The 26514-nt window shown below is 54.7% G+C and overlaps 1 protein-coding gene across 2 annotated transcripts; it reads left to right on the forward strand.

The window, feature by feature from the left end:
• Window positions 1-812: 812 nt before the first annotated feature.
• Window positions 813-25923, forward strand: RNF19B (ring finger protein 19B). 2 transcript variants are annotated; one of them, XM_066204627.1, is made up of 10 exons: window positions 813-867; window positions 14097-14771; window positions 19553-19758; window positions 21370-21514; window positions 21923-22085; window positions 22535-22649; window positions 23116-23256; window positions 23418-23625; window positions 24578-24709; window positions 25128-25923. In XM_066204627.1, the coding sequence occupies exons 2-10, from the start codon at window positions 14209-14211 to the stop codon at window positions 25609-25611; spliced, it is 2157 nt and encodes a 718-aa protein (XP_066060724.1). In that variant the 5' UTR covers window positions 813-867; window positions 14097-14208; the 3' UTR covers window positions 25612-25923. The 2 variants fall into 2 exon arrangements, with proteins under 2 accessions (XP_066060724.1, XP_066060726.1); XM_066204629.1 differs by lacking the exon at window positions 813-867 and having other exon boundaries at window positions 14079-14771.
• Window positions 25924-26514: the final 591 nt, after the last annotated feature.

The raw sequence follows: 26514 nt of genomic DNA on the forward strand, positions 1-26514 counted from the left end.
TATTTCTGGTGGAAAGAAACAGCATCTTGAATGGGGGGAGGGATGAAAGCCCTGGGCCATCTCTTTCCATTAAAAATGTGCTGCAGTCCTAAAAATGTATCTGCCCTTCTCCCTTCCCAATGAAACCATTGATGACAGGGATTGCAGGAAAACCTTTCACTGTAGATTTGTGGTTAGTGGTAATGAGCCCACCGACTCCTCATGGTCTGGTTTGGAGCTGGGTTTATGTTTCTGATTGATAACCTGATCTCTGACCTTGATGTGGGGGCGAGGAGGAGCCGCTGCAGAGATGCCTGTGGGGAGTTTGTGCCATCACGGTGCTCGTGTGCACAGCCCCGAAGGAGCGAGCACGTGGGGCTGAGGAACAAAGAACTGCCTGGGAGCGAGGAATGGAGGGAGTGGGAAGGTGGGAAGAGCTCAGGGGAGACGGGTGGAACTGCTGCAGGTAAGGTGAGAGCCTGTTTGCTCTGAGCCCGCTTCCCCTGGCTGCCTCCGCTCTCCCTTCCAGGTACGTTGAGCCACAAGGCCACCACTGCTGCTTGTCCCCTGCTGTCGCCCTGTCCTTCCCGGGGTCTCTTTGGGAAGAGCTGCAGTGGGTGATACCAAGCGAGGCCCTGGGAGGTGGAGGAGCAGAGGATGGGATTCCCCTGCTGTCGCTGTGGCAACGCTGGGCAGGGAAGCAGCAGCAGCAGCAGCGGGATGCGATGGGCGGCTGCGTGGCGTGGAGGGTGCGCTGGGGAGGCTGCGGGGGCCGGGCTGCGCTGACATCACGCGGGGAGGTGGCGCAGAGGGAAGGGGAGTGGGAAAGGGAGAGCGGGGACACTGCGGAGGGGAGAGCGCGGCACCGGCAGTGGGCTCCGGGGACAGGTAAGGGATGCCGCGGGGCAGGGGGGGATCCACGAGCTGCTGTGCGATCAGCGCCTGCCCCGGCATCTCTCGGGGTGATGCGGTGCTGGGGGATGGCCACTGGCAGGCAGCGGGAATATTATACAATGCCCGAACAGCCTGGCACAGCAGGGTTTGGCTGTGGGACAGTGAGAGCAGGTCAGAGCCCAGCTGGCTGGTGCAGAAACTGGTGCAGATGCTTCCCCTCAGGAGAGCAGTGTGTGTGTCACTGGTGCTGTACTGGGAAGAGCCAGGAGTACCTGCACTTCCAGAGCAGGATAAAGGGACTGGAGAGCAGCCCTGGTCCCTGGCTGGAGAAAGGGAGCAGAGTTCTCCCTAGGGATCAGAGCATGGATCATTGATTAAATGAATCAGAAGTTTGAGACTTCATCCCCTGAGCTGCATCTATCTTAGAGGAGGCTGTGGGCAGAGCTGGTGCACTGGGACCGAGCCCAGCAGCGCGTTTGTGGTGGGAATCCTAAACTGCACTTCCCCTGCCTGTGCAGCACCAATAGTTGTGGGGAAGGCAGCCAGGTGCGGGGGTACTGCCAGGAGCTATGTGGATCCTGGGGATCCGCAGACCTGGAAGGCAAAATAACAAAGTCCTTGAAGCCTCTCTGCATGTCGTGTTGCCTTTTAGCACAAGGGTTGCATAACGGGATCTGTTTTGTTAGCGGAGGGAGCAAGGGTGACGGTCACCTCTGCCCTGCAGCAGCCCAGTAGTACCTGTGTGCTCTGCTGGCCCGTGGTCCTGAGGGGAAACTTCATATTTTTTCTTAATCCAAGAGTTGGGCTCGTTCCTTGCTGCTTGTGGCTTCCCACCTCTGATCCCACAGCAGCGGGGTGTAGGGACTCTACACCTACACTGAGGCTACGCAGCCTTAGCAAACTAAAAAATGAGTTTGTGAGCACCCCACTCATCTGCGCTGACCTGATTCTGGCCTGGCAGGATTCTCAGTGTGTGCCTGACTGAGGAAAACACATCTGGGGTCAAAAGCCCAGTGTTGGTAACCCCTGTGGGTGTCAGAAACCAGTACGGGGGGGGAGATGGAAGAGGCAAAAAGTAGAAATCCTTGAAGTCCAAGCACAGGGAGAGGCAATGCTCCTGTCACAACCATTTTGTTGAACCAACACATTTCCCATGGCATTTAAAGGGCTGGGGGGCCGTGACCCAGTGGGGCCACGGAGAAATGCAGTCAGGAGTGCTTGAGAGCGTAATTGCAACAAGAAGCATAAATATGCTTTAATTAGGGAAGCGATTGCTGTGTGATGCACAATCCTTCCCCATCAAGGCACAGATGCTGGGTCTACTGGGACCACTTGGGAGTGGCCCAGGTGACCATACCGCTGCTTTTGGGATGGAAACTGCCAACAGCAACAGCTTGTGCTGCTCTGTGGGGCTTCTCTGGGAGCAAGGGGTGGGAACACGACGCTTGGAGGGTGACAGGCAGTGCTGTCACCCAGGTGACCGCAGGGCCAGCTGCATTCCAAGCCTGTGGCATGGGCAGGCAGGGAGGGGAGGGCCTGTCAGCTGCTCCGTGCCAGCCCTCAGCTCTGCCCAGGGCAGCTGTGCTGGGAGGGAGCCAGCTTGGGATGGGCCCCAGTGCTCCAAGTGGGACCTCGCTGGGCACAGCCTGAGCTGAGCTCCCAGGGCCAGTTTGGGAAGGGTGCAGGGAGGAGTTAACACTGCTGTTCTGCAGTTTCATCCCCGAGGTTGTGGTCATGCATGACCAGTAGTGGGACTGCTTCAAAGTCACGTTCCAACTTGATTTTTTTTCAAGGTTATTCAAAATTCGGTGTGGGAACGGCACCAGGACCTCTCACAAACAGAAAGGCCGAGCCACCCCCTCCTAGTCCTTGACCTTCTCCATGGCTCAGCTGGCTCTCCTTGCTTTCCCCCATACTTGCCTACACTGCAAAAGGGATGATCATGTGAATATTACAAAGCCTGGCATCTGCACATCAGCTGCAGCAGCTGAGGCTCTGACATGCTCCCAGTGCCTTCGTGTGACCCTGTCCCCACAGCCATGCTCTGTTTACCTGTGTGTTCAGCCCCCATCACGGGCTGTCATTGCCAGGCGCACAATAATACAGGAATGCAATAACTGGGAACTCGTGCTCCCTCCTGGGAAAAGTGCCGTGGATCTGCGAGCCTCTGCAGAGACCCAGAGCATCGGGAGGAGCTGCCTTTGTGCCAGTGTCCAGAGAAGGCCCTGGGAGCTGAGCCAGGTCCTGTGAGACATTTTAATCCTTCCTATTTTACAGTCTATCTCGGCCATGACTCCACTGCAGTGAACGTTTTCCCCTTCTTTTGTTAGGGGCACTCACATGCACCTACCTTGTGTTTGTTTTCTCTCCTTATCTGGTGCCTCTGGGAGCAGGCAGGGCAGCAGTGCAACAAGGAGAGTCAAGGAGAGGGAGAATACACATTCCCACTATTGCCTGGCCACCCTGGAGTCCCCTCGGTCCTCTCCCTAAAGCCAGGCTGAAATTTCTATTCTGCTGAGGTAGCTGTTTGTTAAATAGTTGAGGTTAGTTGAGTAATCAATAGTTCTCTGGTTCCCAACAGAAATATTATCCCTTTGGCCAAATCAGCTTTTCTATCTTGGCTATAAACCTGCTCCTGACTCAGCTCTCGAAGGACCAAGGCACATTCCTGATTTACCTGCGCAGAACCCCACTCCTCTTCTTTCCTCCTGCCAGCACCACTTTTTCTCTCTGAGGTTAAGCCATAAGGGCTGGAAGCACACAGAGAAACTGCTGGAGTCATTGGGTTCTTCAGCCTCAGCCCTTCTCTTGGCCCTGCCCCAACAGTTCTTTCCCTGTGCCTGCTTTTCTAAGGAGAGAGGTGAGAGTCAATGGGATCCTCATGGCCAAGGGCATTGCTGACATAACTCCCAGTCCATGGACTCCAAGACAACTTGGCTCAGCTGCTGCCAGCTGAAGAAAAATCGTTCCCATCCCACAGCAGGAGCTGTATCCCAGAGAACAAGGGCTGCAAGACAAGGCGCCCATAGCGAGGTTCCATGGCTGCACATAAATTTTCCTCGCGAACAGGCAAAAGGCACCGACTCCCAGGAGCTGGATTCCTGGTTCCACCCCAGCAGCCAAAGGCTGGGCTGTGGCTCTGGGCTCCAATTTCCTGTGTCTGAAGGAGGCCACGAGGTCTGTTCTGCTGCTGGGGCAGTGGAAACAGCCTTGCTGTGCATTGTGAGCATCTCTGCACAACTCTGTTCTTTCCAAACCAGAAAAGGTCACAGAGACCCAAGAGAAACCCACTTCCCTCCTTCACTGAACTCCTTCTGCCTCGCACATGCTTTTGTTGTCATCCCTTGCTTGCCAAAGGCAGGAACAAACACTGGGGTTTGGCAGGGCTCAGAGCCTTGGCGTGTCGGATGGGAAAGAGGCATTCTTGGTCCTCAGCCCGGGGACAGGGCTCTGCTCCACATCCACTGCCAGATTTTCCAGCTGCGATTTCGCTGCTCATCCCATGCTGAGGGCACCGTGCTGGGGATAGGGAGCACCCCTGGGTGCTGGGCTGTGAATCCTGCAGGAGATCCATGGAAAGGGGGAGGGAATAGCTGGAGCAGAACCCAGAGCTACGTGAACCCCTGCATGCTGCTGCGGCTGAGCTTCACGTCCAGGGGGAAGCGCAGGAGTCGGCGCTGCCCTGAGAGGCTTTTCCCAAAGAATCCCTGGTTCCAGGGGAGCAGAGAAAGGCAGAGGGAGGCCATGTAAAGCCAGGCTGTCTCTGCTTCAGTTAAACAGGGCTGTTTTTGTTGACAGCTCCTCCTGAGAGACTGCAGGGAGGGATCCTGTAACCCAGGGGCAGCTGAGAGGCTCTTGGCAGCTACTGCTGTTTCAGTGTCAGGCACTGGACTTTTCCTGGTGCTCAGGGGAAAAGGGATGGCAGCCTAGATCAGAGATGGCAGGGCTGGGCTGCTGCCTCCCTGTTAGAAGGATGCTCTGGAGCAACAGCAGGGCCTGATTTCAGAGAAGCATTTGAGGTCTCAGCGCACGCTGATCGCCCCAGAAACCTCCTACTCAGTTTTCTGCTGTTGCACAGCCCAGCCTGAGGCAGCACAGGGGGCACTTTGCTCAAACACTGGTTAAGACAACCCACAGATGACAAACCCCAGAGAGGAATGAGTGTTTCTCATGGTGGTGAAGGGCTGAGGGAGAGGAGGGAGGGAGAAGAAGAATTTCATGGTTGTGGTAAAGGTGGGTTGTGCTTGAAGTTAGAGAGAATGGGCTTGTGGTCATAGCACCAGGCTGGGGGAAGGAAGTCGTGGGTCTGCAGCAAAACCCAGCAGAAGAAACCCCATTTGCCTTTCCATGCCAGCCCAGGAATGAAGGACAAACTACAGCTCCCCTCTCCCTTCGCCCACCTTGTTCTGCTGCAGAGAACAGAGCACAGGGGGAACAGCCCTGGACTGAGCTGGGGCAGGGGCCTGGCAGCCGAGGGTCAGACTGGGGAAAGATCTCAGCTGAGACAAGGGAACCCTGAGCAAGCACATGTTCAGAGTGAGAGGCTCATACATTCCCCACCTGGTTAATGCTGGCTCAGCCCTCTGGAAAATGACACACGTTTTCCTTGTGCGGGGCCAGAGGGCTGTGCTGGGAGCTCTCTCTGCTCTCCCAGCCCGGCTGCAGGCGAGAGGTGCTGCTGGCAGGGTCCAGAATCACTGTTCTTTCCCCTTTTCACAGCTGTTGCTGGTTATGAAAACGGGAATGTTCCCCAGGCAGTTCTCAGCAGGAACTGCCCTTTCCAGGGCTGACCACATGGACTCTTTCTTCCTCTTCCCACCTCCTGACAGCAGTCACAGTTCTGGGTACGTTCTAGTCTTGGCAAAGCATTGCCCTTCCCTGCTCCTCTTCCTCACATGACACACAGGAGAGAGAGGCTGTGGCCTGTGGAAGGGGAATGTTTGTTCCTGGACTGAGATCAATACAATTCTTGAGCCAGTTCTCCTCCCAAAGCTCAAAGAGAGAAAGAAGAAAAGTTGGGACCGGTAGGAATTTACACCCCAAACTGTCAGTCTGTTCCTAGCACAGAGATCCTGACACCACCTCTCCTTTCCCCAGTGCAGGATGGGGGACACATCTTGCAGGAACACCAGGGCATGTTGTGGGAAGTCATTATTTCTTGTCACATCTGATTCAGAGTGTCCACGGCACAAGGGACTGCTGGGCAAAGCTTAGGGAAGGCAGGGAGGAGACAGCAAGGCTTGCTGCTGCTGGAAACTGAGGGTACGGAGCTCAGCTGAGGGGTAAAACACCTCTGCAGGCAAGAGCTACCACACATTTCAGGGTAGGAAACCTCAGATTTCAGAGCTTAAACCAGTTTCCAAGAAAAAAGAGCAGGACCAGCAGGAAAGGGGAATGACTCCAGGCCAGCTTTCTGGCAGTGCTGGATACTCAGAGGACACTGATGGTACAGAAGGGGGTGGATTTGAGCCACATCCTAGCCAGGAGCTTGGGAGTTCTTTGGAAAACCCAAATAATGCAACTGAGCTAACTCAGAAAGAAGTGGTCTGGCTAAGGCTAAGGTCACTCTGAATAATTCCTTCCACTCTCTCTTCCGCTTTCGTGCAGTGAGGCAGGAAACTGAAAATTCTCTGGCTGATTTTGGGAGTCCAGAGGTCAGTGAGCAGGGATCATCCTGGTTCTGAAGAACAGATGAGTGTGTGAGCACCCAGCCCTGCACTCAGCTCCCTCCTGACTCCTTAGCACACAGCCACAGAATTTCCCGGCTTTTTGTTTCAGAACGCAGGGAAAATTCCTGCAACCAGCGCTGAGTTAAATTAAAAGTTGATAAATTCAGGAGGCTTCTTGCGACAAGGCACTAACCTTTGGAATTGCCTCAAGAGTTGGTAAAGTCAAACAATAACTGGCTTGGAAAATCCTGATGGTTTTACGACCTTTCACAATGTCTGTACTTCTGTACCCAAACAAGGGTCACCACGCTGCTCCAAGACACGACCAGAGAGATAAAGGAAGAGTTCTCTTCCTGTCTTTCCCTGTCCTGGTGTGATTGACATTGCTCAGCTCTGTAAAGCACGGGAATTACCCCAGGCCAGAGCTGCGTGGCTGGAGTGCTGAGCCTGTTCCCATAAACCCCACTTTGGGATGAGAATTCAGGTCTCTCCACAACCTCCTGACAAGTGAGGGGATGTGGATGTGGCCATTGCTGAAGGGGCTTCAGAAGACCCTGCTGAGGGCGGTTGTGCTCTTGTCCTTGGAAGTTCTGCTGAGACCTTTCCCTTCCCAGGTGCTTTGTGGGATTGAAGCCCAAACCTCCTCGGAGGCCAAGCAGCCATAGAGACAGGCTTCATCCACCACCTGCCCGTGGCAGCAGGTCCCAGTGGTGCTCAGTTCACTGGAGCTTTCTCCCACTAGCAGGTCCCTGTGAGCAGTGGATTATGCCCTGGCAACAGGGACACTGCAACATGCAAGCCCCGAAACTGCAGAGCCTGCTCCACTACACAGCAAAATAGGTCGTGCATCAGCAAATGAAAAAGGACAGATGGTGTCTGCTAATACAGCTTAGTTTATGGCCTGCAGGATTAACTCACTAGTTGTCATGTCTGCAGAAAATAGGAAATGGGTGGGTCAGCTGGAGGAAACGTGTGGTGTGCCCAGCCCTACCTGTGCTGTGGGATGCAACAGCTGAAGAGGATGTCAGAGATCCTGTGGGGTTTTGAGATGTTGCTGAAGGTCTGCCAGTGTCTTCTGGGGGCTCTGGGCACTGGAGGTAGCGCCTTGGACCAAACCTTCCTGTCCAGCTGGACTCCCACAGTCCCACTGCAAAGGTCAGGCTGCAGAGATTGATGCTGAGCCAAGCAGGGATCTCCAGCAGACACAGGGACACCCTCTGTGGTCTCTGCTCTAGCAGCTCTGCAGGAGGAGCCCACAGCTTCCTGTCCTCTGCCAGCTGCAGGACAGCCTCCAGTTCAGCCTTTGAACTCCCAAGCACCCACGTGTCTGCAGGAGTAAGACCGAAAGCTGAGGCAGAAGCCTCAGGTCTTTTCAATGCCTTCTCTGTGACACACTGTTCTCCTTTCCTGGAAACCAGGCCAGTGCCGCACTCTGTTCTCCTTGCAGAAATCCAAGCCCGTGCCAGAGCTCTGCCTTGTGCATCTGCTCTCTGAAGGGCAGGACAAACTCTTCCTAAGCTCCTCCTGAAGATTTCACCTTGATCTTGCTGCCTCTGCTGTGGCCAGGTTTGCTCGTGCCCTGCAAGATGCTGAGCATCCCAAAAACCAGCTGGCATCAGGGAGGTGCTCCAGAGCCAGGAGCATGCCATGCCATCCCATCTCCATTCCTCTTGGCCGTCTGCTGTCACAGGTGTTTGTCACCACCACCACTAACCACAGCCAGCCATCACAGCCACTGAGGTTTTCTCCAGTGACCAATTTGCCTGTGTTTATGCTAACACCAAACAATTAATTGTCTATTTAATGACTCAGGTGAGGAGGGAGCCTGGCTCCTTCCTCCTGCCGTAGGGATCTGGCCAGCCCTATCCTGATGGCAGCACCCTACAGCGCTAAAGCTTCTCAGTTATAAATCCCCCATGATTAAGGGTAGCAGGTCACTGGTGAGAGTGACTTGAGAGCCGGGATCATTGTCACTTCTATCCCCAAAGCCGTTCAGCGAGCGTGGAGGTGAATAAAGAACACAGAACAGCCTGTGCTTTTATTACAAAAGGAAATGCTGCTTTTTGTAGAAGGGAAAAGCATGTCAGATTACTATTATAAGCAATTGCCTAATGATCCCTACCTTTGCGTCATTGCTGAAGTACATCCGAGTCCCTTTTTGGGGTCTCTCCTCGCTGCACGTGTGTCACCAACGGGGCCAAGCCCGTGGCCATCCCGCCTGTGGGAGCCCTGCAGGAGACAGGACGGGGGAGAGACGTGGGCACAGGAGCCTCCATATTCTTCCCCCCTCGAAATCTCCCCACCTCCCACCTCTTTTATCAGCTGCTGACAAGACTTGCCATGTGTGTAGGCGGCTCCCGAGCTTACAAGATGATTCCCCACTCCCCCCCACCTCCCTTCCATGAGAGGATTTCGGGGAGGGGGAGCGCAGCGTTCCTCCGGCTGCCGGCCTGTTCTGCAAGGCCTGTTGTGATGCTTTCAGAGAGCTCCATGTGGTAACTCTCTCCCAGGATTTCACATGACAGCCTCTTCCCCAGAAAGTCACAGCAGGGAGGGGAAGATTGCCGTGCGTGTGGGTGTTAGGAGGGAGCAGAGTGGGATGGGGAGATGGAGGGGAGAGGAGGTGTAACCACAGACTAAACCAGAACGAATCCTCTTGGAAGAGCCTTGCATTTCTGATCCCAAGGCTCCCATCTCCTGCCTCTTCCTCTTCATTTAAAAGAACGTCAATCCTTGTTAGGTCCAGCAGAGAAAAGAGGAGTCAAGCAGAATCATCTCCTTCCTTCCCTCAACACATCTCAGGGGACCAGGAGAGGCAAACAGAACGCGAACTAACTGGATAGAGGCAGAGATGTGCACACTGGGGAGAGCCCTCCCCAGCCACGGGTGTCTTCCCTGGAGAGACATGAGCGGCCGTTAATGACATCTCCATCTGACAAACGATCACAGTGCATGTCATTACGACCCAGTGCTTCCCCGGGGCTCTGGCAGAAAATGACCCCAATGAGCTTCAGTTCTTGCAATCACAGCTGCTCCCCATGAACGTTCAGCGTCCCTCGCAGGGCCCTCGGGGTTAAGCCTCGCTGAATGCCTCGGGCAAGCCAAGATTGACAGCCCTGCTCTGGGGCAGGGACCCCTAAAAGAAGAGCAGGGAAGCCCATGTGCCCCTGGCACAGCTCTCCAGGGCAGGGAGAGGGGTGGAGGCCTCGCACTTTTGAAAGGTTTAAAACGACCTCTGTGCTTCTTGGATCTGTCTGTCCCTCTCATCTTCTTCCTCCAGATGCTGTGAGTGCAGCACATCTCAGGTGGGTCCCGTGGTGGGTTCTCAGCAGAGAGACCCCCGAAACTGCCATCTGCATTTTGGCAGCCTGATGCACCTGGATCCCTTTAACAGGTCTGGCTGTGCCACCTAAATGGGCCAAAGGTCTCAGCCTGCCCAGCAAAACCAGAGCTGAGTCATTGCTGAGTGCCCCTATGTGAAAACAAGGAAAAATTCCTGCTGTAAAGCTGCTCTCTTCCTTCCCGCATTTCATCAGCAAGCAGCAACACGAGCTGGGTTTTCTCTGAACTCCATCTGCATCCTGTCCCCCTTGAATAACCTCCCATCCCTGCCTGGGGAAAGTGGGAGAAACCCCAAAGAGAACCACGGACTTCTAGAGAAAAGAGGCAGCGCTAGGGAGAGGTTCACACCTCAGTGCCTGCATTCCAGAGGTTTAAGGCAGATTGGATCTTTGTGTGTCCTGAAATAACTCCTTCAACACCTCCTGTGTCCTGCAGGCCAGGGGGGAGAGCAACAGGGAGGTATTTCCCATACCTGTGATTTTTGGGTAAGCCGGAATGGGGGGAAAGGTGGACAAAAGGGAAGTGGTAGGAGCCGGAGTTTCAGTTTTATAGGCTGCAAACCCAAACCGACGTGCCTCCTTGCCGGTGTCCCACCGCAGCGATATTCGCGGCCAGGCACAGCCCAGTTCCTCCATGCAGCCTGCATTTCACAATCCCTTCCCAGCAGCCCAGCCTCTGCTTTCACTCTCTGAATTACCAAGGGGAATTTTCATTACATCACCAGAAGCTCTTCCTCCTCGATAGCGACAGACTGTCAGTCTGCTTTGCAGGGGGGTTTTTGGGTGTGGGTGACGAGGGTATTTCTCTGGAATGAGAAATACCTCCCAAAAGCAGGTCCAGCCCAGGTCAGCCTCTCTCAGTGGCTCCATCCAGGCTGGGAAACGGCACTGGGCAGTGTGGGGCGGCTCCAACCGGTGCCTGAACAAAGCTTTCTCCCTGGAAGCCTTCCTGGGGGATAAGGCTCTTTCAGGCAGCTTTAAAAGTCGCCTGTGCCAAATCCAGAGGGGTCGGAAGTCAGCAATCTTCCAGCTTTCTGCCAGCGTAAGCAAAAGCAAATTTGCCTATTGGAGCTGGGATTTGCAGAATGATTCGCTGCAGCGTTCGAATCCCCCCCCCACGCCCTCGCCTTCTGTATCTTTTCTTGTTTGTTTGTTTTGGGTTTATCTTTTCAAATATCCTCCAGTTTAACGGTCAGGCTGGTGGCAGCTTCCCCGCAGCTCCGGGGCGGGGCTGATCTGATCCCTCTCCCAATCCGGTGACTTTTCAATCAGCCTCTTTCCTCCCTGGCAGCTTGCTTTCCTGCCCTCTCCTTCCCGTTCCTGGCTGTTTGTTTTGGGTTTGTCTCCTTTTTTATTATTATTTTTGAATCAAAACAAACTACCGGGTTCAAACTACTAGACAGGAACACGCTGAGCAGGAGCCTTTGCTCCTGGCAAGGGCTGTGGAAATTCGCCATGGAGAAACACCTCAGCCACGGAGAACTTGTTTTTAAGTAGCTGGGATGTCTGGACCACAGCGGGGTCCGGACAGTTGGAAATCTGTGTCTCAGAGCTCCATAAAAGCACCGAGTTCCCTCAAATATATAACCACTGGCAAGAGCTCTGCACAGCTTGGGAGCAGGGAAGATAGCTCTGAAGTCACTTGGATTTACTCTGGCCTCCCCCAGCCTTGCTGGTATCATGATTCCTCATATAAGGCAATGAAGAGTCATTTCTGCCCCATCAGCCCATCCTTTCCCAGGAGCTCCAGATGGTTTTGCTCTCTGTCTCTCTTGTGTCTGCACTACTGGTAATTCAGGCCTGTCTCACATTAGTTTTTGAGCTGAAACCTTCCCACAATTAGAGTCTGTGCTTCTGCGCTGCAGAGGACGTAGGGCTGAGCTGGCAGAGCGCTGTCTGGGAGATCCATCCCACACACGAGTCCTGTTCAGGTTTCTCTATTTCAGTCAAGAGTGTGATTTTTCTAGTGAAATCATCAAAGCAAGACAGTCTCTGCTACAGATGGGCAGCGACAGCCATTTGAAGATGCCTCATACCTGGTTTGCCTCGGACAGGAGTTGTTGATTTCAATACAATCTCGTTTTACACCAATCTAACATCTCTCCCTTCTTCATCCGGCCCTCCTTTCACAAGGAGAAGAGGTTATATTCCTTTCCCTGTTCCTCTGGGAGCTCCACACCACAAGTGTCAGGGAAATTTACCCAAGGACCAGAGCTCAGCAACTCACTGCTCAGGAAAAAATGTGCTCCACAGACACCCTCAAAGCATCCCTGCCTCTCTTGGAGCAGAGCTGTTTGGCCCTTGCCAAATTAACTTGCTAATTAACAGGGTTTTTGATCCCAGGCAGGAATTTACCACTCTAAGGCCAAACCCAAGCGTGGTCCAAAACTTCCAGCTGGTCCAAAGCCCTGTGTGCTGTGGCAGGAATGTGAAGAGCTGACAAATGTCTGGGGAATGCAATCTCTGGGAGAGGACTTGGGTGTAGCAGACATCTCGGGATAAGCAGTAAGGGAGGGTTTATGGCAGGCACAGAATTAATGGAGAAGGAGCACAGGGAAAAGCAGGATTGCTGCAGGGCGTTTAGGAGAGGATGAAGCTTCATTTGTGCAGCTGATTTACTCCTTCTGTGCCTTCATTCACCCATCAGACAGGGAAGTGTCATCATTATCCCCGCTGTGCCGACAGATCTGGGGTCTTTGCCTACAGCAATCCAGCGGCACCAGCACCGAAATCCTGGTTCCTTGTTCCCACCCCAGCTCTTGGAAGGATCCCGGTAATAATAATCATGCAAGCAGGCTTTGCTGAGAGAGATGATTTCAGGAATGGTGATAGCTGGGAGACAGTGAGAGAGCCACGCTTGTCACATGAATAACCACAGTCTGTCCAGTCAGAGCTGACAGTCTAAGGCAAGGCAGCTCCTTCTGTGCTTATTTAAGAGGCTCTTCGTAGACACAGCAGATCTTTCTGCTTCACCTCCCCTGCATAATAAGAAGCAACGTCTTTCCTGTTAGTTTATCTGCCTTTGGATGGGATATGAGGCTGGCAGACCCCTCCGGGCACGGGGGAACACTGGAAGGAAGTGGAGGCTTTTAACTTTCTGCATGAGTGCAGTGAGAATGTGGGTTGTAGTTTCAGTGCCTCTAAAGCTGGCACTCGGGGAGGAGTTCCCAGCTGAGTAAATCTTTACGTGATCTTCAGAAATGTTATCAAGGAGGGACACACAGTGAGGGACAAGGTCCTCCACTGGGATGGATGGATTTAGAGGGGGCTCCTGAGGTTATAGACATCCCTCTCCAACGAGAGATGTTAAAAAGCAAACTGCCCCAGGTTTGTTTTTTTTTTAAATACAAATCTTTTTTTCTGCACAATTCAGCCAGAAGATTCCCCCCATTCCAGGCCTCGCATGTGGCAGCCATGGCAGTGCTGAGTGAGGGATGTTGAGGAGAAGATGTAAAGCTGCAGGGAGAATCATAGAATAAGATGAGTGGAAAGGGACCCATCAGGACCATCGAGTCCCACTCCTGGCCTTATGCAGGACACGCCATGAATGCCACCATGTGCCTGAGAGCGTTGTCCAAACATTGAGGGAATCGGGGTGCTGAGGGGGAAACAGGACCGCTGAGGGGACCAAGAGACTGAGGGGAGCCGAGAGGAGCCAGGGTGCTGAGGGGAAATGGGGAGCTGAAGGGTGTTTAGGGGACATGGGGGCACTGAGAGGAGCCAGGAGTGCTGACAGAACAGGGATGCTGAGGAGAGTCGAGCGCTGAGGGGAGCAATGGCGCTGAGGGGAGATGGACGCGCTGAGGGGCGCAGGGGCTGAGGGGAGCAATGGCGCTGAGGGGAGGTGGAGGCGCTGAGGGGAGCAATGGCGCTGAGGGGAGGTGGAGGCGCTGAGGGGCGCAGGGGCTGAGGGGAGCAATGGCGCTGAGGGGAGATGGAGGCGCTGAGGGCCGGGGGGCACTAAGGGGAGCCCAGAAACAGAGCAGAGGCTCAGCTCTACCTCGCTGAGATGCTTCAGAGACTCTTACAGGCACCGCAGCCGCGGTTCGGAGACAGAAACAGGAACAGGGACACCCGAGCGGGCACCGCGGGCTCCGCGGCTGCCCGGGGGCGTTGCCCACAACCGAAATGGCGGCGGCGACGGCCGCGCCCGGTGCGGGGCGGGACGAGGCGGGGCCGCTCTCACCCGGCCCCGGCGCCGCTTTCGTTACAGCGCGGCCGAGGCAGCGCCCGGCGGGACGCGGCGCCCGGAGCCCCCGGACTGATCCGCTGCCTCCACCTCGGACCGCGCCGCCGGTGACACCGCCGGGCCAACCTTCACAGCCATGGGCTCCGAGCGGGACTCCGAGTCGCCGCGCTCCTCGTCCATCCACTCGGCCGCCGCCAAGTGCCCCAAGCCCGGCCGCCGCCGCCGCCTCTCCTTCCAGAGCGTCTTCTCCGCCGCCGCCGCCTCCGCCGCGGGCGGCCGCCGCCGCGCCAAGGCCGAGCCGCCCCCGGCCGCCCCGCCGCCGCCCCCCGCCGCCCCGCCGGCCCCACCGCCGCCGCCGCCGCCGCCGCCCCCCGAGGAGGCTCCGGTGGTCCCGGAGGGCGAGGAGGAGCTGGAATGTCCGCTGTGCCTGGTGCGGCAGCCGGCGGAGAACGCGCCGCGGCTGCTGTCGTGCCCGCACCGGTCGTGCGGGGCCTGCCTGCGGCAATACCTGCGCATCGAGATCACCGAGTCCCGCGTCAACATCTGCTGCCCCGAGTGCAGCGAGCGCCTCAACCCCGCCGACATCCGCCGCCTGCTCCGCGACTCCCCGCACCTCGTCGCCAAGTACGAGGAGTTCATGCTGCGCCGCTGCCTGGCCGCCGACCCCGACTGCCGCTGGTGTCCGGCCCCCGACTGCGGGTGAGTGCTGCGGGGGGACCGGGGCTGCCCGTGGGATGCTGCCCTCCGTCCTGGGACAGCCCGGGCAGCGGGGGACCTGCTCGTGTCTCCATCCTGGGACACCCTGGGGAGGGGGAAACCTGCTGTCCTCTCCATCCTGGGACAGCGTGATTCCTGTCCCTTCCGTCGTGGGACGGCTTGACAGGGGAAAGCTGCTGTCTCTTTAGGGTGCTGAGGACATCTCTCTGTCCTGTCTTGGGGAAGGTAGATTCCCACCCGGGAGGGATGCTGCCTGTCCCCAGCACGTCCTGGGATAGCCGGGTGAAGTGTAACCCGCTCAGTAGGGTCCTGCTGTGTCCCGTGAGGAGCCCTCGCTGCAGGGGTTCTTTGCTTATCTGCAGTCTGTTCAGGACAGCTGATAGGCCTTGGGTACCAAAATTCCATCTATCCCTATCATCTCTCTAGAGCCCCAGGATTTGACCTTGGGGGTCGTAAAAACACAGACAAATCGGGTTAGGAGTGGTGTGACTTAAAGGGGGTTTTAGCAGAGCCATCGTTTCCCTAATTTAACAGAAACCTTTTCTTCTGCACAAATGGTAAGTGTGGACTTTCCCAGCTGTGTGTTTCGCTGCCAGTCCTGGGGACAGTGCATGGGGACAACTCTGTAGCCTCCAGTCTCCAGTAGTGGGGAAGAAGGAGCCGTAACCAGTCACTTTTTCCCAGTGAGGACGTGAAAACACGGCGGAGAGGAGTGATGTTGACTCACTGTCTGTTGCCCAAGTGAGGAAACGTCTCTGTCCAGAAGTCAACCCAGCCAAGCCTGATGACTGTGTAGTTATGAACGTGTTGCTTTCATTTTCTCTTCCCTTTTCTTTTAAACGAACTCTGTTAGGTTTCTGTTTTGGGCGTGAGCCAGAGCTGCCTGGAAAAGGGCTTTGTCGGGGAACTTGAGAGAAGTGCTGTGAAGTTGAGCTACAACTTAGCTTGGATGGCAGTTCTGGGTAGAAAGAACATGAAAGGAAAGTCTGACCTAGTAGTCGGAATGGAAAAGATGGTGGGAGGGTTGTGAAGATTTAATCAGAGCCTTGTAATAGACATCCTATGCAAATCAGTGAACCTGGCTCCGGTTACCCATTTCACGGCCTCTTGAGCATCCTGTATAAGGGCTTGTTCTTCCAGAGGGTGAAGTTAACAGCAAACAACACCTTTGCTCCTTTATGAAGTCAAATCAAGTGCAAGATCTCGATATTTCAGCAGCGCTGGGGATAAGATTAGGGAGATAGAGCAGGTTGTGCTGCCACGGAGGGAATGCCTCTGCTGGTAACCGGCTAGAGAAAATCCGAAAATCCGGTTCCTGCTCAGCGAATCTCAGCTCCTTGACTATTGTGATGTTATCTGTGCCCAGGATAAGGTGTACAAACAGCGACGTCACCCGGGGCTTGCTGGTTGGAAGGAGCCAGCTCCAGCTCGGGGCCCGGAGGGCGTTGCCTCCGTGACAGCAACGCAGCCTGAGCCTGATCCTTTCCTCTGGGGGGGTTTGGGCAGGCTGGTGGCACACACGGCTCTTTCTCTGGGCTAAAGCCTCCTCCCTGGTTAGTCAGGGAGCGGGATGAGCCAGGTGACAGTGCTGGCATCCTCCTCCCAGCTGCCCAGAAGAGCAAGAAGCGACCCCGAGGCTGTTGGAGATGCTGGAGACAGCTCTCGCGGACCAGCGCTGCTGGTGTGTCTGTAGCGCTCGAACAAAGGCTGTTGGAATCAGCCCTCCGGCAGGGAGAGGAATTAATCACCCTATTCATTCTTCCCGGCAGAGCTTGTGTGGCTGTGCTTATGTAAAATCAGGGTATGAATTATTTACAGCGGGCTTTCCCCGCTGTAGTAGTGCCGAGTACGGGAGCGTAGGGCTGGGGGCACGGCAGAATGATGCTTGTCCCTGGATGTCACCCACCACTGTCACCCGAATTAAAACTCTCCAACAACGTTATTTCAGTGTCAGGGAATCAAGGCGTTTACTTTATTCTGGCCAGGATGTGCAACAGAAGTCGTTTCATCCACACATGCCCGGCTTGTGCAGTGAAAATCCTTCCATCCCACCTGGTTCTTTACCAGACTTTTCACGTATTTATACGTTAAAAAAACCCAAAGAAATTCACCTTCATTGGTCTTAAATTACACAATGATTCGATCTCCTGTTGGTCATTGATCCCGTCGATGCTAATTTGGCCCTCATTCTTTGGTTCTCTTATTGATCTTTTCCCAGACCAGGTGTCTCCAGCCTCGCCAGGGGGTGATGTTTGTTGATGTCCGTTTATCTCCTGTTTCCTCTGGCTCTTCTCAAATCTGTCGATTTTCAGCTCATGAGGCCTCACCCGGGCTTTTGAAGAGAAACTTCAATTCCCCTCCCCCGGGGCAAAGGCGAACAAAACCCCTGAGTGAAATTACAACAAAAAAAAAATGCTAAAAGCTGTATCATTTCCAACGCCACCAAGGTGGGCAGAGCTGGGGTATGGCCCTGGGTGTCACCCCCACCGAGGTGGTGGCATCATGGGGCTGCAGGGCTGTGACAGAGCCCTAAAAACATCCTGTGCCTTCCTCACACCCTGCAACGTTTCCTAAATGAAAGAGCCTGGCTGTGCTGCCCGGGAGGAGGAGGAGGAGGAGGACAACACAACAGCGATGCGTGTTTCCATGGAAACCCTGGTCAATTGATGCGCCATCAATCGCAAAACAAATCATTTTCTGTGTTTGCAGCTCCGGGTTTCCCCCCCGCCCCACAGCCCTTGCCACAATCAGGTGCTATTGCTGTCTAGTGTTTGTCACACTGCAGCCTTCCCAAAAGCTTGGGAGAAAAACGGAACCTTTAAAGGAAACGGAGCTGTGTGGGCTGAGATCCGTGAATGGGCAGGAGGAGGGACGGAGGAAACTCGTGGCCATCCAAGGAGGGGGCTGGAAGCGGAGCTGTGCCGTTCCTGGGGTCTCAGGAAGACACTCATGTTGCTTTGGGGGGGAAAGTCAGGGAGGAGAATTCAGTTTCCCTTCTTGACTGCTGGGACCGAGCCTGAAAATGGCCACTTAAGCCAGCAATGTGTCAGGGGTCAGTGGAAGAGGAGAACCACTGTCCATCCAGGTCCTGCCATGACTATTCCTCAGCATTTCACTTCAAAACCCTCTCTCTAGTTGACCTTGACGTGGAGATGTGTTATTTCTTTCCCCACTAGACGAGTCCTGGAGCTTCTTTCCCCACAGCTGTGGGCTTGTGCATGATACTTCAGCTCCAGCAACAAAATATAAATGCTGATGATTTTAATTTCTCGGGTGTTTAAAAAAACCCAGCGTTTTGAGCGAGGAGTTAATTTAGAGTGTGGGGTTGCTTAATATATTACACTGAGCTCTCCTAGGCTGCTGGTATGGTTTGAAATAGCAGTGTCACAACACAGCTGGGCAGATGAAGCTTTTCTTTTCTGCTCTGCCAAGGGCATGCCAGAGGGTAGTGGCAGGGTGAGGATGTTTAGTGGGATATTCCTTAGACAAGGTGCGCAGGAATCAAATTCATCCCTCCCAACCCCCTGGGCTGTCTGCGTCACAGTGTTATCCTATAGGAACAGAGTGGTTTGGGTTGAAAAATTCATCCAGGCATGGGCTGGGACCCTTCCAGGGATGGGGTTTTCCTGTCTGTCCTCCTGCTGGGCTCAGGTGCAGGTGTGTGGATGCACAGGTAGGGCTGCAGTCGTGCCTGCCAGCCCTCAGATGCTGTTTCTTTGGCGATGCTGTCGTAGCCTGGCAGGATGAAGTTGCTCAAACTCCCACGGGATATGAATCATTGTGGTATGACACATTCAGTGGTTCTCACGCTGCTGCCTCGGAGAAGAAGAGGCAAATACAACTCCAGCCACATGAGCTCTAAATATGAAGCCTTAAATAGGAGCTATTCTCCTCTGACCACTAACAGAAATACTGAGGACGGGCAACAAAAATACCCTTTTGCCATATGGGTGTCGCAGGACTGGGGAGGCGCTGCTGGAATTGCTCGTGGCAGCCCCTGCCAATGGAAACAGCCTCATCCTCAGTGGCTGTCAGTCACATTTCTGCAGCACTGCTTGGTGATGCTGCTTAGGCTTCTGTGTGCACAGGACACTTCCTTCTGGGCGTGTCACACTACTGCCACAGTCAGCTGGTGGAGCTTGGCCTCTCTCTCGCTTGCACAGTTGATCATTTTACTCCAATTTTGGCTTGTTCCAAAGGCAGGGCACTGTTCTTCACCACTCTTTGGAAGAGGAAGCTCCGTGGAGATCATCTGGAGCTCGCTTGTTGGCTTAGCTACATGTGGAACTGTTATCCCACTTTTTTAGAGTCATTTAGTTGATAGAAGTGCCTGGGACAAGCTCAGCTTTCCTAGACTCCTCTGGACTGTACAGCATCCACCCATAGATCTGTCCTGAGGAAATGAGGGATGTGTGTGTGCCTGGAAAGAGCAGCCAGAGCCTGTCCTGGGAGGAAACAGCAAGGAGTCAGCTGGGCACACTGGGCCAGACAAATCTGGCCTCGGTGAATTGCCAGTGAGAACTGCCAGCAGTTACTGAGGAGAGAACAACTCAGCATCTCAAGCTGCCTGCATGAAAGGTCCCTGCCCTGAGTAACCCAATTAGCACTGCTTAATTTCAGGGCCTGCAGGGAGCTCAGGAATGTGTCTGCTCTGGAGGCTGCTGTGCCAGTGTCCAGGAATGAGACGGGAGAGGTGGCCTGGTGGCTCTGGGTGTCCTGCCCTGCTCCAGCCTGGTAACTTTGTGTTTTAATCCTCCCGGCAGGTACGCGGTGATCGCCTACGGCTGTGCCAGCTGCCCCAAGCTGACCTGCGAGAGGGAGGGCTGCCAGACAGAGTTCTGCTACCACTGCAAGCAGATATGGCACCCCAACCAAACCTGCGACATGGCCCGGCAGCAGCGGGCACAGACCCTGCGGGTACGGACCAAGCACACCTCGGGCCTCAGCTACGGACAGGAGTCTGGGCCGGGTATGCACTTACCCATTTCTCATAAAATATCCCAAGTTGGATAGACCCTCAAGGCTCCTTGCCCTGCACAGGGCAGCTCCAAGAGTCACACCCTGTTTTTTTAATTGCTGGGCTGTCTGTGTGTGTGTGTGTGTGTGTTGAGAAAGAGGCACCTCTGTGCAAACCTCCTCCCCTTAAAGCCCGAGTGTCTCTCCAGCAGCTGTGAAACTCAAGAGTCATTTCCCTTCCCTCTTGCGTGTTAGAGCACATCTGATCTCCCCCAGCAGCACCAAACAGCTCAGTAGGTGATGATGTGCCTTTTGGGTCCTTTTGTGTCATGGCAACTCCCCTCATCCGCCCCAGCCCTGCTTGTGGCTCTTTTGATCTTGGATGTTCTTGCTTTTTTTGCTGATCTAAACCCTGAACAACAGTAAAGAAGCAGTCACTTCTTTACTGTTGCAGCTTCCAAGTTGCCTGGTGTGGTCTTGAAGAGCAGCATTCGTGGCCAGCTGAGTGTGGGGAGCTCTGCTCTTGTGCACTGTTAGGTCTTGGTAATGGCAGGTACCAAAAAAAAAATGCCAACCCACAGAACTCCTCTGCTGCCTGGCAGGAGCTGCTGTGTCTGCTGAGTTCGTGTTCCTTAAAAATAACTGTATTGACTCTAGAAGTGGGCAGTGAGGCCATTTTTTAAAGCCCTGCCCTACCCCCAAACAAAATACCCTGTTTTTCCTTCTGTGTGAGGAGTTTAAATATTAATTCGCTCCGTGTGGAGCTGCCGTGGGTGGTTCTGAGGTGGCTTAGTGGTGTGCTGAAGTCCAACATGCCCCAGTTTAGAGAACCCTAAGAATGGACAGCACATATACTGCCCCAACCAGCAGAAAAAAACAGTGTAGGAGTTTTTCTATCCTGTCAAAGAGATCCCTGCCAGGAAGGGCACTTAGCCACGGGAAGGGAGGTTTTTGAGACAGTGGTTTCTCCCCACCCCGCCGTGCTGGATCCAGCCTGGTGATTAATAAGGTGTGAGCCGGGCTCACAGCTGGATTTCATCTTGCTGAGCTTTGCAGGGGCCAGCAGAGCCCCGAACCACGGCACAACCATTGCATAACCACCATCAGATGACTCCTGAATTAAGGAAGGGATGAAAGCCCCTTATCCTGCCCTGCCAGCAGCAGGCTGGGGCCTGGGCAGCCTCTGTGTGTGGCTGCAGCCCCGTGTCCCCTAAAGGCCAAGGTTTGGGCTTTGTCCAGTGCCTGTTCTCCCAGTTGTTGTGTTGTTCTTGGCCCATGAATCACCTCCGTGGAGCAATTCAGTAATGGCTCGTTGTGCTGGGCAGGTATGACTTGTTCCCTGTGTTTAAGCATGAATTCTGGATTACATCCCATTCAAGATTAGAACAAGCTTTTAAAAGTGGCTGTTGTTCCCAGTCCCTGCTGTTGGTGGGGTCTGTCACATCCAAATTATCTCCTCTGAGATAAACTAAACACACGCTGAAGACACTGCTCACCCTGGGAGCAGCAAAGGTGTTCTGCAGCCCAGAAAACAAGGATTTCAGTCCTTAATGAGAACCCCCCTGGCTGAGTCTCCACTCTCCCAGCAGAGATCCCATCTGAACCCCTTGTTTCCTCCCCTCAGCTGATGACATCAAGCCGTGCCCACGCTGCAGTGCTTACATCATCAAGATGAACGACGGCAGCTGCAACCACATGACGTGTGCCGTGTGTGGCTGCGAGTTCTGCTGGCTCTGCATGAAGGAGATCTCGGATCTGCATTACCTCAGGTGAGCAGGGCAGCAGCACGTGCCTCTCTCGGGCTGCCTGGAGGAGTTCGCTGCCCCTGCTGGACTTTCACCCTCTTGCTTCAGCCATCAGCCAGCGGGATTTTATTGTTTCAGAGTTCTGATGAACTCTGTTCCCACTTTACAGCATCCAGATGCTCTTCCCCACACCGAACAAAGCTCCTGGTACAATTACTTTTGAGGGCTCTTGGCGTACTGAGTATTAAACATAGACCCTATAGTGTGATATTCACCTTTTGGGGTAAAAAAAAAGACAGAAAACTTATTTGTGTTGTCTACCTGCTTCCTAAATTCTGGCTTTTATCCATGAACAAGTTGATCATGGGGTTCTCAGGAGCTTATAGGAATTGCTGGAGTGCTCATGTCAGTTTTTTTTTCCCTTCCACGAAGCCCCTCTGGCTGTACATTCTGGGGCAAAAAGCCATGGAGTCGTAAAAAGAAGATTCTCTGGCAGCTGGGCACGTTGATCGGGGCTCCTGTGGGCATTTCCCTCATCGCTGGCATTGCCATTCCTGCCATGGTCATTGGCATCCCTGTGTACGTTGGGAGGAAGGTGAGTGTGGGGGGCAGAAGGGTTTGGGGTGTTCTCTGTGCCGACCAGAAATTTAGAACTGATAGGAAGGGTGGATCTTGTCGTAGAACCCAAATTCAGTTTTCTCTTCTAAAGCTTCTCTTATCTCCTGGGTTTTTGTGGGAAGGTGGTGGCTGATAGCCCTGGGAGCCCCTTCAAGCTCAAGTCCTCCCAAATGCATTTTGCATTTCTTTTGTGCCTCTGCCTTGACCCAGGAGCACCCAGGGGCTCCCTTTTGAGCCCATCAGCCCTGTACTTGTGGTTGCTTCTTTTTCTTCAACACAGACCCTCCTGCTAGGTCTGCTCTCTGAGGAGATCTGTGTTCAAAATGAGGTTCTTCAGGAGTCCATGCAGCTGGCAAGGCTGTAAAATCACTTCTTCATGTCCTCTGGGTGTCTGCTGTTCTCACCTGGTGCTTTTTCTTCCATCAGATCCACAGCAGGTACGAGGGCAAGAAGACCTCCAAGCACAAGAGGAACTTGGCCATTACTGGTGGGGTCACCTTGTCTGTCATTGCCTCCCCAGTCATTGCTGCTGTCAGTGTTGGTAAGTGGGCTCAGCCCTGTCCCTTCTGCTGGCCCAGTAGCCACTGAGACAAGCGGGTAGCCCAGCCCTGTGCCATGGGGGTGGCCACAGGACAATCTGCAGAGTGCAGCTGTGTGTGGGTTTGGGCACAATGCTCTGTCTCACATCCTGATGTGCTTGAGCTGGCCCAGAGCCAGCACAGGGCTTGTCTGGGGCACCAGCTGGCTGTGCCACAGCCCATTCTGGAGTCCTTTGTCACACAGAGCTGTCTCCTGTCATGGTTTGGGGGCTGATCTCTTGGTGGTTCAATGCTCTTGGGGCTCCACCACTCAGCACAAAGGGCTCCACCACTGTCTGTCCCCAAAACTGTGAATTGAGACCTTTAAAAGCAACAAAATCCTGACTAAAGGAGTCTCTAAAAAAAATCCTTTCTGTCTGCTCAACACATCTTTAAGCTCCTCTTAACCCAGCTCATCCTCCTCTCCAGGAATTGGGGTCCCCATCATGCTGGCCTACGTCTATGGGGTCGTGCCCATCTCGCTGTGCCGCGGTGGTGGCTGTGGGGTCAGCACAGCCAATGGGAAGGGGGTGAAAATCGAGTTTGATGAAGATGACGGACCTATCACAGGTAATAACTGGTTTTGGGAAGGGGGTGAAGCAAAATGCTCTTGTTGCTGCCTCTTGTAATGAAATGGTTTGAGGTCCTGACGTCTCCCAAATCTGAGATGAGACATCGCAGCCGAGCGCTCCCACTGCCCATTCCAACCCCTGTGCTCTCCTTCCCCGCAGTGGCCGATGCCTGGAGAGCCCTGAAGAACCCCAGCATTGGAGAGAGCAGCATTGAGGGGCTGACCAGTGTTCTGAGCACCAGTGGCAGCCCCACGGACGGCCTCAGCGTCATCCAGGGCAACTACAGCGAGACCGCCAGCTTCGCCGCCCTGTCCGGGGGCACCCTGAGCGGGGGGGTCCTCTCGGGGAGCAAGGGCAAGTACAGCAGGTAACTGCACTGTGGGAAAGGCAGAGAGGTGCCCTCGGCCTCTGTGGGTTGAGTGGATTTGTTTTGGGGAGCTTTCCTAGGAGTGTGAGTGAAGCTGCTTTGATCTGGGGGTTGTGTCGTGGTATTTTCGTGCCTTGGTCTGTTGGAGAGTAACCAGGTCTAGGAGATCACCCGGGATGATCTGGAAGCCGGAGCCACCCAGGGTGGGGAGGCACTGGCACGGATTGCCCAGAGGGGTTGTGGGGTTCCCATCCTTGGAAATGTTCCAAGACCAGGTTGGACGAGGCTCTGAGCCAGCCTTGTCTGGGGGAAGGTGGCTTGAAACTGGATGATCTTTAAGGTCCTTTCCAACCCAAACCATTCCATGATTCTGCTTCTGGAGTCAGTGCCAGTCCAGTTCTTGCAAGGAGGGCAGATCCCTACTGAGCTCCTTGAGACCACAGAGCTGATGCTTCAGCTTAATTGGGAACAGCACAGAGCTCCTGCCTGCCCTGCTTAAAGCTATTCCAGCCCTGTTATCCCAGCCTGGAGGCTTTGATGCTTCCTGTTCTGCAAGCAGGATCACAGCTCTCCAAGTCAGGAGGTTACACCACAGTTTTCCTCCCAACTTGCCTGTGAGTCAGTTTGCTGGGTAATTAGAGCCACGTGTTGATGTGGCAGCCAGGATGTAATCAGGGCTCTGTGCGAGATCCATGGAAATCAGCTCTTCGCAGGAACCGTGTGAGTCATGGATGTAAACACGGCTTTACCTTCGTCACGGAGAACAGAGTGGATTTCGCCTAAATGGAGCCAAAAATGAGAGTAAACGAGAGCAACCACTGGGGTTAAACTCGTGCCACGCTGAGCTGTGCCAGCTCACAGGGATTCTTGCTTTCCTGTGAGGAGCGGGGATGGCTTGGTGCGCTTTGGGGGCATCTAAAGCATTTCTGAGGAATCCTCTCCTTTCCTGCAGGCTGGAAGTCCAGGCAGATGTCCAGAAGGAGATTTTCCCCAAAGACTCGGTCAGTTTGGGGGCGATCAGCGACAACGCCAGCACCCGAGCCATGGCTGGTTCCATCATCAGCTCCTACAACCCCCAGGACAGGTAGGAGGACGTGGAATGCTGAGAGGAGCGTTGGTGGAGGGCGTCCTGGAAAAACACAGGCTCTGTGAGCGCTGCTGTGGGTGGTGGGATGGCTGTGCTGGCACCAGGGATCCATCCTTCCCCTTCTCCAAGCACGGGAGGAGGGCTGGGGACAATTTGGGAGCAGCCTCCGTGTGTGGTGTGGAGGCTGGGGAAGGGATCTGCAGCCCAGCACCCTCAGGGGCTGTTGTGGCAGTTTGAGAGGACTCCGGAGCATTCCCAGCTCAGCCCCTGGCTCAGATCTTGGCTCTGTTAGGAGGATTCAAGGAGAGCAGCGAGTCGTGGGGTGACGAGCAGCATCTTGCTCGTGTTTGGGAGGTGTGATCCTCCCAGTACAGCCCAGTTGAACCCAGTAACCAGAGGCTGGTTGTTCCTGCAGGGAGTGCAATAACATGGAGATCCAGGTGGACATCGAAGCCAAACCCAGTCACTACCAGCTGACCAGCGGCAGCAGCACGGAGGACTCCCTGCACGTCCACACCCAGATGGCAGAGAACGAGGAAGAGGAGGAGGAGGAGGAAGAGGAAGAGGAGGAGGAGGACGACAAGCAGGAGCAGACGTGCAAACACCAAAGCTGTGAGCAAAAGGACTGCATTGGCAGCCAGACGTGGGACATCACCCTGGCCCAGCCCGAGAGCATCCGCAGCGACCTGGAGAGCTCGGACAGCCAGTCGGACGACGTGCCGGACATTACCTCGGACGAGTGCGAGTCCCCCCACTGTCAGACTGCTGCAGGCTGCCCACAGACCCCCAGAGCAAGAGGTGCCCAGAGCCCAAGTGCCCACCTGAGCCACTGTGCCCAAGCCGAGGGCTGCCGGCTGGATGAGATGGTCCAGCTGGAATGCATCGAAGCCAGAGTGTGACCTGAGCGCCACTCCCTGTCACCTGCAGCTTCTGGGCCGGGCTTGTGTCCCTGTTGGCTTCTGTTTGCCATCCTCCAGCTGGCTCCCCCAGCCTCGCCTCGGGGAGTTGTTGTTTCTTACGTGACAGGAAAAAAAAAAATACCAGAAAAAAGGAAAGGAAGAAAAAAAAAAAATCCTCCCCCCACCGCCGTCTTTTTGTTTTAATTTATTGGTTCAGACTCTGTGAGGTGTGTAAGAGTGTAAATATGTATGTGTGTCTGTACGTCTGCAACCATCCTAAAGGGACTCTTGGAATAAAGACTCTGGATGTCATTTGACCTGAATCCAGCTCGTCCTTTCCAAAGCTGCAGGGAAATCTTCCAGCTGCCTTTGCCCGCGTGAGTGCAGTTCCCGAAGGCTTGGGAAGAGGAGAGGTCTCTCTTCTCCCTCTCCCTGTGCAGCAGGGCTGGGTACAGGTGAAAGGAGGGGAAGAATGGGACAAAAAGGCAAATTTCCAGCACTTTGGGGTGTGTGGGAGCTGAGGACGATGATGAGAGCAGTGGCTCAGGTGGGACGCTGGGGACAGTGCCCTTCCCCAGAGCAGTCCCAGGAACCAGGGTTCTCCCTGGGATTAAATAGTTGGACCCCACAGCCACCCCAGCAAGCGCCTGTCCCCATCCCAGTCCCTGGAAGCTCCCTGAGGGCGATGGCCACCAAACCAGCTCCTCTGAGTCGTCTTCTGGCCCGGTCACCACCTGCCCTGACCCCTCTGCTTTGCCCTCTCCCTGCAGCTCAGTCCCTGGCCCCTGGCAGCGCTGCTCGGTGCCCTGTGGTCCTGCGGTGTCCCACCCCAGGGGCTGCCCCTTCCCAGCCCCTCATCTGTGGTCTGGGACCTGCCTGGCTGGACCCCAGCCTGCTGCCATG

Source organism: Chamaea fasciata, unplaced genomic scaffold (genome assembly GCF_029207755.1).
Source record: "Chamaea fasciata isolate MVZ Bird 193981 ecotype frontalis unplaced genomic scaffold, bChaFas1.0.hap1 SCAF_26, whole genome shotgun sequence".
NCBI lineage: Eukaryota > Metazoa > Chordata > Aves > Passeriformes > Sylviidae > Chamaea > Chamaea fasciata.

Bases quoted from the DNA above. Each gene is read 5' to 3' on its own strand.
- RNF19B (XM_066204627.1), top strand. From the start codon at position 14,209: ATGGGCTCCGAGCGGGACTCCGAGTCGCCGCGCTCCTCGTCCATCCAC. The intron at 22,650-23,115 runs GTAAGTGGGCTC...CCTCCTCTCCAG, and splicing joins CATTGCTGCTGTCAGTGTTG to GAATTGGGGTCCCCATCATG. The intron at 23,257-23,417 runs GTAATAACTGGT...CCTTCCCCGCAG, and splicing joins AGATGACGGACCTATCACAG to TGGCCGATGCCTGGAGAGCC.